This window comes from Mesoplodon bidens (genome assembly GCF_964165515.1).
Source record: "Mesoplodon bidens genome assembly, chromosome: 5".
In the NCBI taxonomy this organism is placed as follows: domain Eukaryota; kingdom Metazoa; phylum Chordata; class Mammalia; order Artiodactyla; family Ziphiidae; genus Mesoplodon; species Mesoplodon bidens.
In genome coordinates, this window is record NC_138161.1 from 15,658,418 (window position 1) to 15,674,485 (window position 16,068).

Consider the following 16,068-nt stretch of genomic DNA (forward strand, 5'->3'; position numbering starts at 1 on the left):
AATCAAAAAAGAAATCTGGTTCATTATTCATTTCAGTCCTACAAATGTGTGCTTATGAATTGTCGATTGTATAGATTATGACTTCATTCATTCATTCATTCATTCGATGAGCATTTATCAAGTTTCCCCTAATTGCCAGGCATACTGCTAAATGCTGAGGTTTCCTGTAATCAGAGCAGCCTGCCATCATTGAGTTCCTAATAAAGTAAACAGACATTTAGAGAGTTGATAATGAGCATGAGGGAACTGAGCAGGGCTCTATGAGGGAAATTAATGTAACAAATTTAGATCAGACAGACAGAATGGATCAAAAGAGGCAATGGGGGAGAGGAACAATTAAGAATCTATTGTAATAGACTAGATAGAAGATCACGGTGATTTGGGTAAGTGTAGTGGTTCTCATCTAGGGGTGATTTCTACTTCAGAGGACATTTGGCAATGTCTGCAGACATTTTTTGGTTGTTACAGCTTGGGAGGAGGGTACCACTGACATCTAGTGGATAGAGTCCAGGGAAGTTGCTGAACATCCTATAAGGCACAAGACAACCTCCACAACAAATAATTTTCTGGCCCCAAATGTCAAAAGTTTTGAGGCTGAGAAACCCCAGGCTAGTATGACAGCAGGGGAGCTGCAGAGAAACAAATTAAAGGAATGTCTGGGGCATGAAACCAATAGTGTATGAAAACAGACTGGATGTAGTAGGAAAAGTAAGGATGACGTCCTGAGTTATTCATTTTAATAACTGGATGGAAGGTGGTACATGTACCGAAATGAGAAACTTTGGAAGGGGACTTGGGAGGGAGCAATAATATGGCACAGAATTAGGAGATTGACATGCTTAGTCAGTAGGAAACAGAAACTACAATTGGTTATGTGAATCTGGAGTTCAGAGGCAAGTCTGAATAAAAGAGAAAATTTGGGATCCTTGCTTAAAGATATTCAGTGTCTTAGAAGAAACACATGACATCACCTAAGGAAAAAAGTATAGATAAAGAAGTTGTCAAGAAGTGAGGATTTTGATCCCAAATCAGCTGCACATTCTTAGGAAGCTCTAAAAGCCACTTGATCTTTTGCTTTCAGTACCCTGGGTAACATTATAAGTAAACTCAAGTATACTCACCACTTGGAAAACACGTTTATAACATTTGGGTTCCTTAGTTTATTCTAAGCCACTTTTATTTATGACTAGTTATATAATTAAAATTAAGTAATTTTAAATGGATTGTTATCTAAGTAATGTCAGCAGCTCTCACAAGATGCACAATGATGCACGCTACCATATTGCTTCATTATTAACCACGGAGTATCAATTTAAGCTTAAGATTTGGGAAATGGGGAAAAGACCAAATGCATTCAATTGGAAATTTTTATTCTTAAGAGAGCACTATGAAAATGTGAATCAAGAGTGACTAACAGTCATTTGGAGCAAAAATATAACTAGATGCATATATACACAAGATACAGTGCTTCTAAAAAGCACAAAACAAATTAACAGCAGGTGCTGATCTCTCATGAGTAACTTACACTGTGAGCCTGTGTACATGAGCAGTGGAGGAAAGCATTTTAACAAGGAAATAAATTTCAGTTTTAAGCTTTACAGATTTTACAGATGATACAGAAAAGTAACTTAAGTGTGCACGTGTTCTTTAAGAAGCCTACTTTAGGAAATGCAATCTTTCTCATATTTCTACCAACCAAAAAGAACTTACGACCAGGGGTAATGCAGGCAAAAGTAATAAAATTCCCTTCAATAGTATTGGACCAAATTACTATTACTACACTATTAACTGAGTCATTTCCTAGCAGACAAAATATTTTAGTCTTTGACTCTACTACCCAAAGCAATCTACAGATTCAATGCAATCCCTATCAAACTACCACTGGCATTTTTCACAGAACTAGAGCAAAAATTTCACAATTTGTATGGAAACACAAAAGACCCCGAATAGCCAAAGCAATCTTGAGAACGAAAAATGGAGCTGGAGGAATCAGGCTCCCTGACTTCAGACTATACTACAAAGCTACAGTAATCAAGACAGTATGATACTGGCACAAAAACAGAAAGATAGATCAGTGGAACAGGATAGAAAGCCCAGAGATAAACCCACGGACATATGGTCACCTTATCTTTGATAAAGGAGGCAGGAATGTACAGTGGAGAAAGGACAGTCTCTTCAATAAGTGGTGCTGGGAAAACTGGATAGGGACATGTAAAAGTATGAGATTAGATCACTCCCTAACACCATACACAAAAATAAGCTCAAAATGGATTAAAGACCTAAATGTAAGGCCAGACACTATCAAACTCTTAGAGGAAAACATAGGCAGAACACTCTATGACATAAATCACAGCAAGATCCTTTTTGACCCACCTCCTAGAGAAATGGAAATAAAGACAAAAATAAACACATGGTACCTAATGAAACTTAAAAACTTTTGCACAGCAAAGGCAACCATAAACAAGACCAAAAGACAACCCTCAGAATGGGAGAAAATATTTGTAAATGAAGCAACTGACAAAGGATTAATCTCCAAAATTTATAAGCAGCTCATGCAGCTCAATAGCAAAAAAACAAACAACCCAATCCAAAAATGGGCAGAAGACCTAAATAGACATTTCTCCACAGAAGATATACAGACTGCCAACAAACACATGAAAGGATGCTCAACATCTTTGCTCATTAGAGAAATGCAAATCAAAACTACAATGAGATATCATCTCACACCAGTCAGAATGGCCATCATCAAAAAATCTAGAAACAATAAATTCTGGAGAGGGTGTGGAAAAAAAGGAACACTCTTGCACTGCTGGTGGGAATATGAATTGGTACAGCCACTATGGAGAACGGTATGGAGGTTCCTTAAAAAACTACAAATAGAACTACCATATGACCCAGCAATCCCACTACTGGGCATATACCCTGAGAAAACCATAATTCAAAAAGAGAGATGTACCAAAATGTTCATAGCAGCCCTATTTACAATAGCCCGGAGATGGAAACAACCTAAGTGTCCATCATCAGATGAATGGGTAAAGAAGATGTGGCACATATATACAATGGAATATTACTCAGCCATAAAAAGAAATGAAATTGAGCTATTTGTAATGAGGTGGATGGACCTAGAGTCTGTCATACAGAGTGAAGTAAGTCAGAAAGAGAAAGACAAATACTGTATGCTGGCATATATACATGGAATTTAAGAAAAAAAAATGTCATGAAGAACATAGGGGTAAGACAGGAATAAAGACACAGACCTACTAGAGAATGGACTTGAGGATATGGGGAGGGGGAAGGGTAAGCTGTGACAAAGTGAAAGAGCGGCATGGACATATATACACTACCAAACGTAAGGTAGATAGCTAGTGGGAAGCAGCCGCATAGCACAGGGAGATCAGCTCGGTGCTTTGTGACCGCCTGGAGGGGTGGGATAAGGAGGGTGGGAGGGAGACGCAAAAGGGAGGGGATATGGGAACATATGTATATGTATAACTGATTAAATTTGTTATAAAGCAAAAAATTAAAAAAAAATAAAAAATAAAATGCACTATAATCAACTCATACTAAAAAAAAAATATTTTAGTCTTTGCTATCTGAGGCATATTTAAACTAGAAATGTATGTGTAGATTAAGTTAACCAAAACAGTAAATTACCACAAATGAACTAATATATACTGAGTCATGAAAGCCTTGGAAAATACTCTGTATGCAGTAGCTCATATAATCCTCCAATGGTGCTATTGCGTTATTATTATTCTCATTTTACAGATGAAAATATCAAATCCTAGAGAGAGTGTGACAGTCAGTATAGAGTAGGTTTCACTGTAATAACAAACAGATCTCAAAATCTTAATGGATTACAACACAAAATTTGTTTTCACTGATTTGTCAACAGTTTGCTGCTGATCTGACAACTATTGAAGCAACTCCTTCCCAAAAGGTGACTCAGGGGTCCAGGCTGCTTCCATCTTTACTGCTAGAACTTGCAGCTTTCAGAATTACTCTGGCAGGAGAAGATAGTGTTGGAGGGAAATGGGAGATCCTTTCATTGCTTTCCTTCTCACCCAGAAATGGCACATACTACTTCTACTCACATTTCATTGGTTAAATACATATTTTTACACCTAACTGAAAAGATACAGGTTTTAATATGCCCCAGAAGAAGAGAAATGGATATAGGTAAGCATCAGCAATCTCTACTATAGGGAGATAAAGTAATTTAACCAAGGCTACAAATCTAGAATTGGGTAAAACCAGGATTCAAACAATTTGTTCAAAAGCTGACCTAATTCTGGAGTTTGGGATCTCAAGATCTAGACATTCAACATCTATTATCTATTAACCCCATATGTATCAAGAAAAATAGGCCACTGATTATGCTTTACACAAATTTTTGGTTTTAAAAAAATCCTCTAACAAGCTTTATATTTATTCTCACTTTAAATAATACTTACTAAGGATTTATAAAGTACCCAATATTTGAATTTTGAAGCATCACTTCCTCATCAAGTTCTTCCCAAATTCCTAAAAAGGTTAAATTTCTCCTTTTCATCATGCCCTAAGTACCATTTTGTAAAACTCATCACATTTCTTTACTACCTATGAGTTTCATTATGGCAGCAACCATATCCCCACTGTGTATCCAGGGTTTGGCCCAATGCTTCCCACAAAGTAGGCACTCAAATATGCATTGAATGAACCAATGAATGAATGAATGACAGGAGAGTTTGTCTTTTTTCTGAAGCAAGTTATATCATATCATATCATCAGACACTTTCCGGACTTAGAAATGCTCCTCGGCCAAATAAATGAAATTTACTCATTTATAACTTCCAGTCAACATTCTTATTTTTCTTATTTCTTCTCACTTGCCTAATACTATGACTATATTCTTTTAACACAGAGCTCTTCAAATTTCTGAAGGTAACCTGCATATGCTCCTAATTTATTTTTTGGCTTCATCAATCTATGCATGAGATGCATTCTTAAATCCAGATCAACCCTTCCTATCTGTGGATATGCTCTTTTTTATCAACTATCATACAGAAGTATCCAGAACCAGGCACAGTATTTGAAGTATGAACTGACTAGCTTCCAACAGTGAGGCTACAAGCTCTCTTGGAGGATGGATGGTGCATGTTTCCCACTATAGGGTCTTCAGTTAATATATATATATATATATATATATATATATGGCGTCTGGCACCACATATAAGGGTGAATGAATGAATGCATCTGAAGTTATATTAGATTTATTTTGTAATTCTTTCCTATTATCGGTCTATATACCGGTGGACATGTTTTTCAGATGAATTAACTCAGTTTAGGTCAGTTCTCCAAAATCCATACTCAGAGGGAAACAAAACAAAACAAAACAAAACAAAAACAAAAACTCTATGAATGTTAATGCAGACCTAGCAAACATTTATACAGAACATTCCTCCACAAAGCTCAGAGGAAATTAAGCCAAAATGATCAAATGATGATGATTTCCCCAGGGAAGTGTCCTTGTCCTTCTACAGAGAAATAGTCTCTAAACCTACCTTGCTAAAATAGCCTCTCTTCCAGCGTTCAAACGTGACAGTCAAAAGAAATCAAGAAAAGGAGCAGCACTGGAAGCTGCCTCTTTCTCAGTTCTGCACGTGTAAATGGAAGCAATTTACAAGAGATTATCTTGGGTCTGAATAGGAAAGAAGGCGCTTTAATCTTAGAGTGCTGAAAGTATCTCATTTTTCTCCTCTTCCTCCTCCTTTTCTTCATCTTTGCCAGAGTTAAAATAAGAGCTCTTCTATTCTCTGAATACTGGCGTCCGAGATGGCGATTTCCCATCAAGTGATGGGAAGAGTCGTAGTTGGCCATCTCTACGAACAGGCGCACGGGGACATTACCAAGGAGGCTCCTCTGCCACTCACAGCCCACAGCAGAGGCTGCCTTTGCTCTGACCAGCAGGTTAAATTTTGTCTTCAGGATGCAATACTCAATAGACTTTCCAGCATCACAGCGCAAAGTTGAGGGAGAGGGAGAATGTGCGTGCGTGTGTGCGTGTCTGAGTGTCTGGATCAGTGTATTGGAGCGGGCAGTAAATAAAGGCTGGGGCCAGCGAGGGGAAGAGGAAAGCAAGAATTAAGAAGCAAAAGCGTGGCTCGGATTCTAGTGAACCTGCTGGAGCCCCTCCGGCTTTTGCTCAGAGCCCCTGCACCAACTCACCCAGTACCCCCTCTCCTTCCTCTTCGCCTTCTCTCCCCCTTTCCCCTCCTTGTTTCGTTGCACCCTCCACCTCCACCACACACCGCCCCCCTCCACTTTCTCATCTGACCAGAGGACGAACGAGTGAGGCGTTCCAGCAAATTGGGGCAGCAACTTTCCTCAGCTGGTCTCCCGGCTCCGGGAGCAGCTGCGCGCTGCTTCCCCGCGGTCTGCGGCCCATGGAGGAGGAGGGAGAGCCGCAGCAGTGATGGGCTAGCGGCCGAAACGAGGAGCCAGCCCCGAGCGAGCCTAACGTCGCCAGCCAGCTCCGCGTTACCACGCCGGTTCCCTCAATCTCTTTCCGGGGGGCTGGCGCGGGCGGAGGGGGTGGGGTGGGGTGAGGCGCGCAGGGTGCAAACGCGGAGCATCCCAGGGAGGATGAAGCGGGGACCCGACCTGAGCGGGCTGCCTCTCGAGGGCGTGCGACAGCGGCTGGGTCTGGGCAGGAATTAAGAAGCTGGGAAGATGGAGCGCCGCACACTCCTCGCGCAGCCCGGGCTCTGGACCAGGGACACCAGCTGGGCGCTTCTCTATTTCCTCTGCTACGTCCTCCCCCAGACGGCTCCGCAAGTACTCAGGATCGGTGAGTGAAACCCGGGGAACGCTCCAGGCTGCCGAGAGGCTCGGGGGATGTGCTCTCTCCCCGCGGCCAGCGCGGGCTCCGCGGATCCCGGGAGAGGCAGTGCGCGTAGGCGCGGGGGCAGGAGCTGGGGGGAGTGGAAGTCAGCTCACCCGGGAGGCTCCGGGAGAGGAGAAGCCTCGTCACAGCTTCTCTCCTGGCGAGTGCCGGGCTTCCCCGCGAGGTACGGTTGGCGGGTTTTTTAATCTGGACTCCAGACACGCGGGCTAGAAAACAAGGGATCGAGGCTTTCCTGCACAGGTACCCTCCTCTGGATGTGGGGTCGCGCGTGGCTACAGCCAGTCGCTTTGGGAGAGGAGATGCGCTCTCCCCTTCACCTCGGTGGGCGTCGCGCTGTCCAGATCCGCCGCCCGGGTCCCTGGCAACCGGGGCTCTGGGTACTCGTGGGCATGCCCAGATCTCAGGAGTAGAATTTGGGGACCACGAGGGACGCGAGGACTTCCCTGAGCCTGCTAGCGCCGATCCTCCAAGTTTTCATCCTTCACTTGGGTTCTTCCACAAGGAGTCTCCAAAGTCTGGAGGATTCCACTAGAGTTGGGCAGAGTCGGGATCTTACTTCTGACTGAGGGTTCCAGGAATAGGGAGGACCGTCAAGTCAGTGCCATAAGCCGGCACCTAAGTTTTCCACTTGCTCCCCAATATGTCCCGCCAGCCTGCCACTGAGCATGAGCCAGACCCGTCAAGGTAACTCCTTGGAAGACTCTGGACTTCCGTCTCGAGGGGGCCGGTGGTGGGAATAAAAGGAGACTGGAAAACTAAGTGTAGGAATCCCGGGCAACCTAAAGCGGGTGAAATGCAACAGGGAGAGGGTGGGAGTTTTGCTAGTCTGTGGATTCAGATACCTAAACGCACGCACCACCAGGGTTTGGTCTCTGGAGGCACCGAGCGATTTCTGAGCAGCTTTTTGGGTTGAAAAGCTCTTTGACTACTTTAGTGTTCTCCCTTGCAAACTAAACCCAAGTTCTATTCCTTTAGTCTCAGTTTGTCCTTTTCCCCCAACCCACTGTGCTTCTTAAAGACCCAGTGAGCGAGGAGAGCCACAGGTGAAGTCTTGACACCACACCACACGGGGCTCCCAGCTTCGCCAGTTTCTCACGTTAGGCACCAAGCGTGAAGTCCTCACCTCTGAGGGCTTCTAACTCTAACATTTCCTGGAACTGACAGAAAGTGCACTCCTTAATGACACCCCTAAGTGGCTGAAATTTCTCAATAACTTTATTAGTTCCGACCTGCAATAGAAGAACCTCTTTCCAAAGATTCAGAACGTAGTTCCTGTCACTGGATATGTCCATTAAAAAAAAAAAAAAAAAAGAAGAAGAAAAAAAAATAGAAGTTTACTACGCTGAAGTGCATTTTCTCTAGGCACGTGGGATCTGATTTTCAAGGAAAGAAAGGTTCTCAAATACTAATTTTTACTGCAGGCATCTTTATCTAGACTAAAGATAATGATAATGCACACTTTGGTGGTTAATTTAGACTGTTCATTTAAAAGGTCCCAAAGTATTCCTTTAACAAAAAAAAATAACTAAAAAATCCTTCACCTTAGATATGTTCTAATCTTAAAATCCTCTTTTCTTTCTTTCTTTCTTTTTTTTTTTTTTTGGATGCAGTCAACCCTACACACTCTGGTAACAAAATTCCTGTGGACAACATGAAGTAAACAATCAGTGTGTTACAGTTTACAGTGTTCATTAACTTAATTTGTGCTTTGCATATATTTTATTTTATTTATTTTTTAACCTCTTTATAGGAGTATAACTGCTTTACAATGGTGTGTTAGTTTCTGTTTTATAACAAAGTGAATCAGCAACGTGTATACATTTATCCCCATATCCCCTCCCTTTTACGTCTCCCTCCCACCCTCCTTATCCCACCCCGCTAGGTGGTCACAAAGAACTGAGCTAATCTCCCTGTGCTATGTGGCTGCTTCCCACTAGGTATCTATTTTACATTTGGTAGTGTATATATATCCATGCCACTCTCTCACTTCGTCCCAGGTTACCCTTCCCTCTCCCCATGTCCACAAGTCCATTCTCTAGGTCTGAGTCTTTATTCCTGTCCTGCTCCTAGGTTTTACAGAACAATTTTTCTTTTTCTTTTCTTTTCTTTTTTTTTTTTTAGATACCATATATATGTGTTAGCTTACGGTATTTGTTTTCCTCTTTCTGACTTACATCACTCTATATGACAGACTCAAAGTTGATCCAACTCACTACAAATAACCCAGTTTCGTTCCCTTTTATGGCTGAGTAATATTCCATTATATATATGTGCCACATCATCTTTATCCATGCATCTGTTGATGGACACTTAGGTTTCTTCCATGTCCTAGCTATTATAAATAGAGCTGCAATGAACATTGTGGCGAATTTTTTGAATTATTGTTTTCTCAGGTTATATGCCCAGTAGTGGGATTGCTGGGTCATATGGTAGCTCTAGTTTTAGATTTTTAAAGAAGCCCCATACTGTTCTCCATAGTGGCTGTATCAATTTACATTCCCCCCAACAGGGCAAGAGGGTTCCCTTTTCTCCACACCCTTTCCAGCATTTATTGTATGTAGATTTTTTGATGATGGCCATTTTGACAGGTGTGAAGGAATACCACATCGTAGTTTTGATTTGCATTTCTCTAATGATTAGTGATGTTGAGCATCCTTTCATGTGCTTCTTTGCCATCTGTATATCTTCTTTGGAGAAATGTCTATTTAGGTCTTCTGCCTATTTTTGGATTGTGTTTTTTGTTTTTTGATATTGAGCTGCATGAGCTGCTTGTAAATTTTGGAGATTAATCATTTGTCTGTTACTTCATTTGCAAATATTTTCTCCCATTATGATGGATGACTTTTCGTCTGTTTATGATTTCCTTTGTGGTGTAAAAGTTTTTAATTTTCATTAGGTCCCATTTGTTTATTTTTGTTTTTATTTCCATTTCTCTAAGAGGTGGGTCAAAAAGGATCTTACTGTGATTCATCTCATAGAGTGTTCTGCCTATATTTTCCTCTAAGAGATTTCTACTGTCTGGCCTTACATTTACGTCTTTAATCCATTTTGCGTTTATTTTGTGTATGGTGTTAGGGAGTGTCTTAATTTCATTCTTTTACATGTAGCTGTCCAGTTTTCCCAACACCACTTATTGAAGAAGCTGTCTTTTCTCCATTGTATATTCTTGCCTCCTTTATCAAAATAAGTTGACCATATGTGCATGGGTTTATCTCTGGGCTTTCTATCCTGTTCCATTGATCTATATTTCTGCTTTTGTGTCAGTACCATACTGTCTTGATTACTGTAGCTTTGTAGTATAGTCTGAAATCCAGGAGCCTTATTCCTCCAGCTCCGTATTTCTTTCTCAATATTCCTTTGGTTATTTGGGGTCATTTCCATTTCCATACAAATTGTGAAATTTTTGAATCTAGTTCTGTGAAAAATGCCATTGGTGGTTTGATATGGATTGCAATGAATCTGTAGATTGCCTTGGGTAGTAGAGTCATTTTCACAATGTTGATTCTTCAAATCCAAGAACATGGTATATCTCTCCAACTGTTTGTATCATCTTTAATTTCTTTCATCAGTGTCTGATAGTTTTCTGCATACAGGTTTTTTCTCTCCTTAGGTAGGCTTATTCCTACGTATTTTATTATTTTTGTTGCAATGGTAAATGGGAGTGTTTCCTTAATTTCTCTTTCAGATTTATCATCATTAGTATATAGGAATGCAAGAGATTTTTGTGCATTAATTTTGTATCCTGCTACTTTACCAAATTCTTGATTAGCTCTAGTAGTTTTCTAGTAGCATCTTTAGGATTCTCTAAGTATAGTATCATGTCAGCTGCAAAGAGTGACAGCTTTACTTCTTCCTTTCCTATTTGGATTCATTTTATGTCTTTTTCTTCTCTGATTGCTGTGGCTAAAATTTCCAAAACTATGTTGAATAATAGTGGTGAGAGTGGACAACCTTGTCTTGTTCCTGACCTTAGAGGAAATGGTTTCAGTTTTTCACCATTGAGAATGATGTTGGCTGTGGGTTTGTCATATATGGTGTTTATCATGTTGAGGTAAGTTCCCTCTATGCCTACTTTCTGGAGGGCTTTTATCCTAAATGGGTGATGAATTTTGTTGAAAGCTTTTTTTGCATCTATTGAGATGATCATACGTTTCTTCTCCTTCAGTTTGTTAATATGGTTTATCACGTTGATTGATTTGGGTATATTCAAGATTCCTTGCATTCCCGGGATAAATGATATTTGATCATTGTGTATGATCCATTTAATGTGCTGTTGGATTCTGTTTGCTAGTATTTTGTCGAGGATTTTGCATCCATATTCATCAGTGATATTGACCTGTAATTTTCTTTCTTTGTGACATCTTTGTCTGGTTTTGGTATCAGAGTGATGGTGGCCTCATACAAAGAGTTTGGGAGTGTTTCTACCTCTGCTATATTTTGGAACAGTTTTGGAAGGATAGATGTTATCTCTTCTCTAAATTTTTGAAAGAATTTGCCTGTGAAGCCCTCTGGTCCTGGGCTTTTGTTTGTTGGAAGATTTTTAATCACAGTCTCAATTTCAGTGCTTGTGATTGATGTTTTTATATTTTCTATTTCTTCCTGGTTCAGTCTCAGAAGTTTGTGCTTTTCTAAGAATTTGTCCATTCCTTCCAGGTTGTCCATTTTTTGGCATATAGTTGCCTGTAGTAATCTCTCATGATTCTTTGTATTTCTGCAGTGTCAGTTGTTACTTCTTTTTTATTTCTAACTCTATTGATTTGAATCTTCTCCCTTTTTTTCTTTATGTCTGGCTAGTGGTTTATCAATTTTTTTATCTTCTCAAAGAACTAGCTTTTAGTTTAATTGATCTTTGCTCTTGTTTCCTTCATTTCTTTTTCATTTATTTCTGATCTGATCTTTATGATTACTTTCCTTCTGCTAACTTCTTCTTTCTCTAATTGCTTTAGGTGCAAGTTTAGGTTATTTATTTCAGATGTTTCTTGTTTCTTAAGGTAGGACTGTATTGCTATAAACTTCCTTCATAGAACTGCTTGTGCTGCATCCCATAAGTTTTGGTTTGTCATGTTTTCATTGTCACTTGTTTCTAGGTAATTTTTCATTTCCTCTTTGATTTCTTCAGTGATCTCTTGGTTATTAAGTAGTGTATTGTTTAACCTCCATGTGTTTTTATTTTTTACAGATTTTTTTCATGTAACTGGTATCTAGTCTCATAGCATGTGGTCAGAAAAGATACTTGATACAATTTCAATTTTCTTAAATTTATCAAGGCTTGATTTGTGACCCAAGATATGATCTATCCTGGAGAATATTCCACGAGTACTTGAAAAGAAGGTGTATTCTGTTGTTTTTGGATGGAATGTGTTATAAATATCAAGTAAATCCATCTTGTTTAATGTATCATTTAAAGCTTGTGTTTCCTTATTTATTTTCATTTTGGATAATCTGTCCATTGGTGAAAGTGGTGTGTTAAAGTCCCATACTATGATTATGTTACTGTTGATTTGCCCTTTTATGGCTGTTAACATTTGCCTTAGGTATTGAGGTACTCCTATGTTGGGTACATAAATATTTACAGTTGTTATATTTTCTTCCTGGATTGATCCCTTGATCATTATGTAGTGTCCTTCTTCTTGTCTTGTAATAGTCTTCATTTTAAAGTCTATTTTGTCTGATATGAGAATTGCTACTCCAGCTTTCTTCTGATTTGCATTTGTAATGAATATCTTTTTCCATCCCCTCACTTTCAGTCTGTATGTGTCCCTAGGAAGTGGGTCTCTTGTGGACAGCATATATATGGGTCTGTTTTTGTATCCATTCAGCCAGTCTATGTCTTTTGGTTAGAGAATTTAATACATTTATATTTAAGGTAGTTATCGATATGTAGGTTCCTATTACCATTGTCTTCATTGATTTGGGTTTGATATTGTAAGTCTTTTCCTTCTCTTGTGTTTCCTGCCTAGAGAAGTTCCTTTCACATTTGTTGTAAAGCTGGTTTGGTGGTGCTGAATTCTCTTAACTTTTGCTTGTCTGTAAAGGTTTTAATTTCTCTGTTGTATCTGAATGAGATCCTTGCTGGGTAGAGTAATCTTGACTGTAGGTTTTTCCTTTTCATCACTTTAAATATGTCCTGCCACTCCAGTCTGCCTTGCAGGGTTTCTGCTGAATGATCAGCTGCTAACCTTATCGATATCCCCTTGTATGTTATTTGTTATTTTTCCCTTGCTGCTTTTAATATTTTTTCTTTGTATTTAATTTTTGATAGTTTGATTAATATGTGTTCTTGGCATGTTCCTCCTTGGATTTATCCTTTATGGGACTCTCTGTGCTTCCTGCGCTTGATTGACTGTTTCCTTTCTCATGTTAGGGAAGTTTTCACCTATAATCTCTTCAAATATTTTCTCAGTCCCTTTCTTTTCCTCTTCCTCTTCTGGGACACCTATAATTCGAACGTTGGTGTGTTTAATGTTGTCCCAGATGTCTCTGAGACCGTCCTCCATTCTTTTCATTCTTTTTTCTTTATTCTGCTCTGTGGTCATTATTTCCACTATTTTATCTTCCAGGTTACTTATCCGTTCCTCTCCCTCAGTTATTCTGCTTTTGATTCCTCCTAGAGAATTTTTAATTTCATTTATTGTGTTGTTCATCATTGTTTATTTGCTCTTTAGTTCTTCTAAGTCCTTGTTAAATGTTTCTTGTATTTTCTCCATTCTATTTCCAAGATTTTGTGTCATCTTTACTATCATTACTCTGAATTCTTTCAGGTAAACTGCCTATTTCCTCTTCATTTGTTTGGTCTGGTGGGTTTTTACCTTGTTCCTTCATCTGCTGTGTTTCTCTGTCTTCTCATTTCACTTAACTTACTGTGTTTGGTGTCTCCCCTTCACAGGCTGTAGCTTCCTAGTTCCCGCTATTTTTGGTGTCTGCCCCTAGTGTGTAAAGTGGGTTCAGTGGATTGTGTAGGCTTCTGGTGGAAGGGACTGGTACCTGGGTTCTGGTGGCTGAGGCTGGATCTTGTCTTTCTGGTGGGCAGGACTGCATCCGGTGGTGTGTTTTGTGGTGTCTGTGACCTTATTATGATTTTAGGCAGCCTCTTTGCTAATGGGTAGGGTTGTATTCCTGTCTTGCTAATTGTTTGGCACAGGGTGTCCAGCACTGTAGATGGCTGGTTGTTGAGTGGAGCTGGGTCTTAGAATTGATATGGAGATTTGTGGGAGAGCTTTTGCTATTTGATGTTATGTGGAGCCAGGAGGTCTCTGGTGAACCAATGTCCTGAACTCAGCTCTCCCACCTCAGAGGCACAGGCCTGACACTGGCCAGGGCAACAAGACCTGTCAGCCACATGACTCAGAAGAAAAGGGAGGGAAAAAAAAAGAAAGAAAAAGAAATAAAAAATGAAAATGAAAAAATATGAATTTATTAAAATAAAAAAAGTTATTAAAAATAAAAGAATTAAAAAGTCCTTAGAAAAAGAAAGAAGGAAAAGAGTGAACAAACCAAAAAACAAATCCACCAATGATAACAAGTGCTAAAAACTCTACTAAAAAAAAAAAAAAACAGACAGAAGGATCCCTAAGACAAATGGTAAAAGCAAAGCTATACAGACAAAAACTCCCAAAGAAGCATACACATACACACTCACAAAAAGAGAAAAAGTAAAAAAAATCTATATATCTATATCTATCTATATCTATCTATCTATCTATATATATATATAAAGGAAGAGAGCAACCAAATCAGTAAACAAATCTACCAATGATAATAAATTCTAAATACTAAACTAAGATAAACATAAAACCAGAAACAAATTAGATGCAGGAAGCAAACCCCAAGTCTACAGTTGCTCCCAAAGTCCACTACCTCCATTTTGGGGTGATTCATTGTCTATTCAAGTATTCCACAGATGCATGGTACATCAAATTGATTGTGGAGATTTAATCCACTGCTCCTGAGACTCCTGGGAGAAATTTCCCTTTCTCTTCTTTGTTCACTCAGCTCCTGGGGCTCAGCTTTGGATTTGGCCCTGCCTCTGTGTGTAGGTCACCTGAGGGCATCTGTTCTTTGCTCAGACGGGATGGGGTTAAAGTAGCAGCTGATTAGGGGGCTCTGGCTCACTCAGGCTGTGGGGAGGGAGGGGTACAGATGCGGGGCGAGCCTGTGGTGGCAGAGGCCAGCGTGACATTGCATGAGCTTGAGGTGCACCATGCGTTCTCCTGGGGAAGTTGTTCCTGGATCACGGGACCCTGGTGGTGGTGGGCTACACAGGCTCCCAGGAGGGGAGGTGTGGAGAGTGACCTGTGCTCACACTCAGGCTTCTTGGTGGCGGCAGCAGCAGCCTTACTGTCTCATGCCTGTCTCTGGGGTCCACACTGATAGCCGCGGCTCATGCCCGTCTCTGGAGCTCGTTTGGGCAGTGCTCTGAATCATCTCTCTTCACATACCCCGAAACAATGGTCTCTTACCTCCTTGGCAGTTGCAGACCTTTTCCTGGTCTCCCTCCTGGGTAGCCGTGGCACACTAACCCTGTTCAGGCTGTGTACATGCCACCAACCCCAGTCCTCTCCCTGCGCTCCCACTGAAGCCCGAGCCTCAGCTCCCAGCACCCGCCCACCCTGGCGGGTGAGCAGACAAGCCTCTCGGGCTGGTGAGTGCTGATCAGCACTGATCCTCTGTGCAGGAATCTCTCTGCTTTGCCCTCTATACCCCTGTGGCTGCGCTCTCCTCGGCTCCGAAGCTTTCCCCCTCCACTACCCCCAGTCTCTGCCTGCGAAGGGGCTTCCTAGTGTGTGGAACCTTTCCTCCTTCACAGTTCCCTCCCACTGGTGCAGGTCTTGTCCCTATTCTTTTGTCTCTGTTTTTTTCTTTTTTCTTTTGCCCTACCCAGGTACGTGGGGAGTTTCTTGCCTTTTGGAAAGTCTGAGGTCTTCTGCCAGCGTTCAGTAGGTGTTCTGTAGGAGTTGTTCCACATGTAGATATATTTCTGGTGTATTTGTGGGGAGGAAGGTGATCTCCACGTCTAACTCCTCCGCCATCTTGGAGTTCTCTCTATATTTTATATATTTAAAAAAAGACAGATCTATACATACTCGAAAAAGGTATGCCAGCCAACAGCCCTCTTTTTTGTACAATAAATTTTAGATAGCTTTTTCCTCCCCTACATTACCCAAATCTAAAAGAGTTCTGGG

At 40.6% G+C, this 16,068-nt stretch overlaps 1 protein-coding gene across 12 annotated transcripts in view; it reads left to right on the forward strand.

Annotated features, from left to right (window-relative positions):
* Positions 1 to 6,711: 6,711 nt before the first annotated feature.
* Positions 6,712 to 16,068, forward strand: part of GRIK1 (glutamate ionotropic receptor kainate type subunit 1) — a gene marked incomplete at both ends in the record, with an annotated part of 439,442 nt that continues 430,085 nt past the window's right edge. For all 12 annotated transcript variants that reach the window (XM_081234197.1, XM_081234202.1, XM_081234201.1 and 9 more), the window contains one exon: positions 6,712 to 6,829. In XM_081234197.1, coding sequence (XP_081090323.1) covers positions 6,712 to 6,829 — 118 coding nt within the window. The remainder of the gene's footprint in view (positions 6,830 to 16,068) is intronic.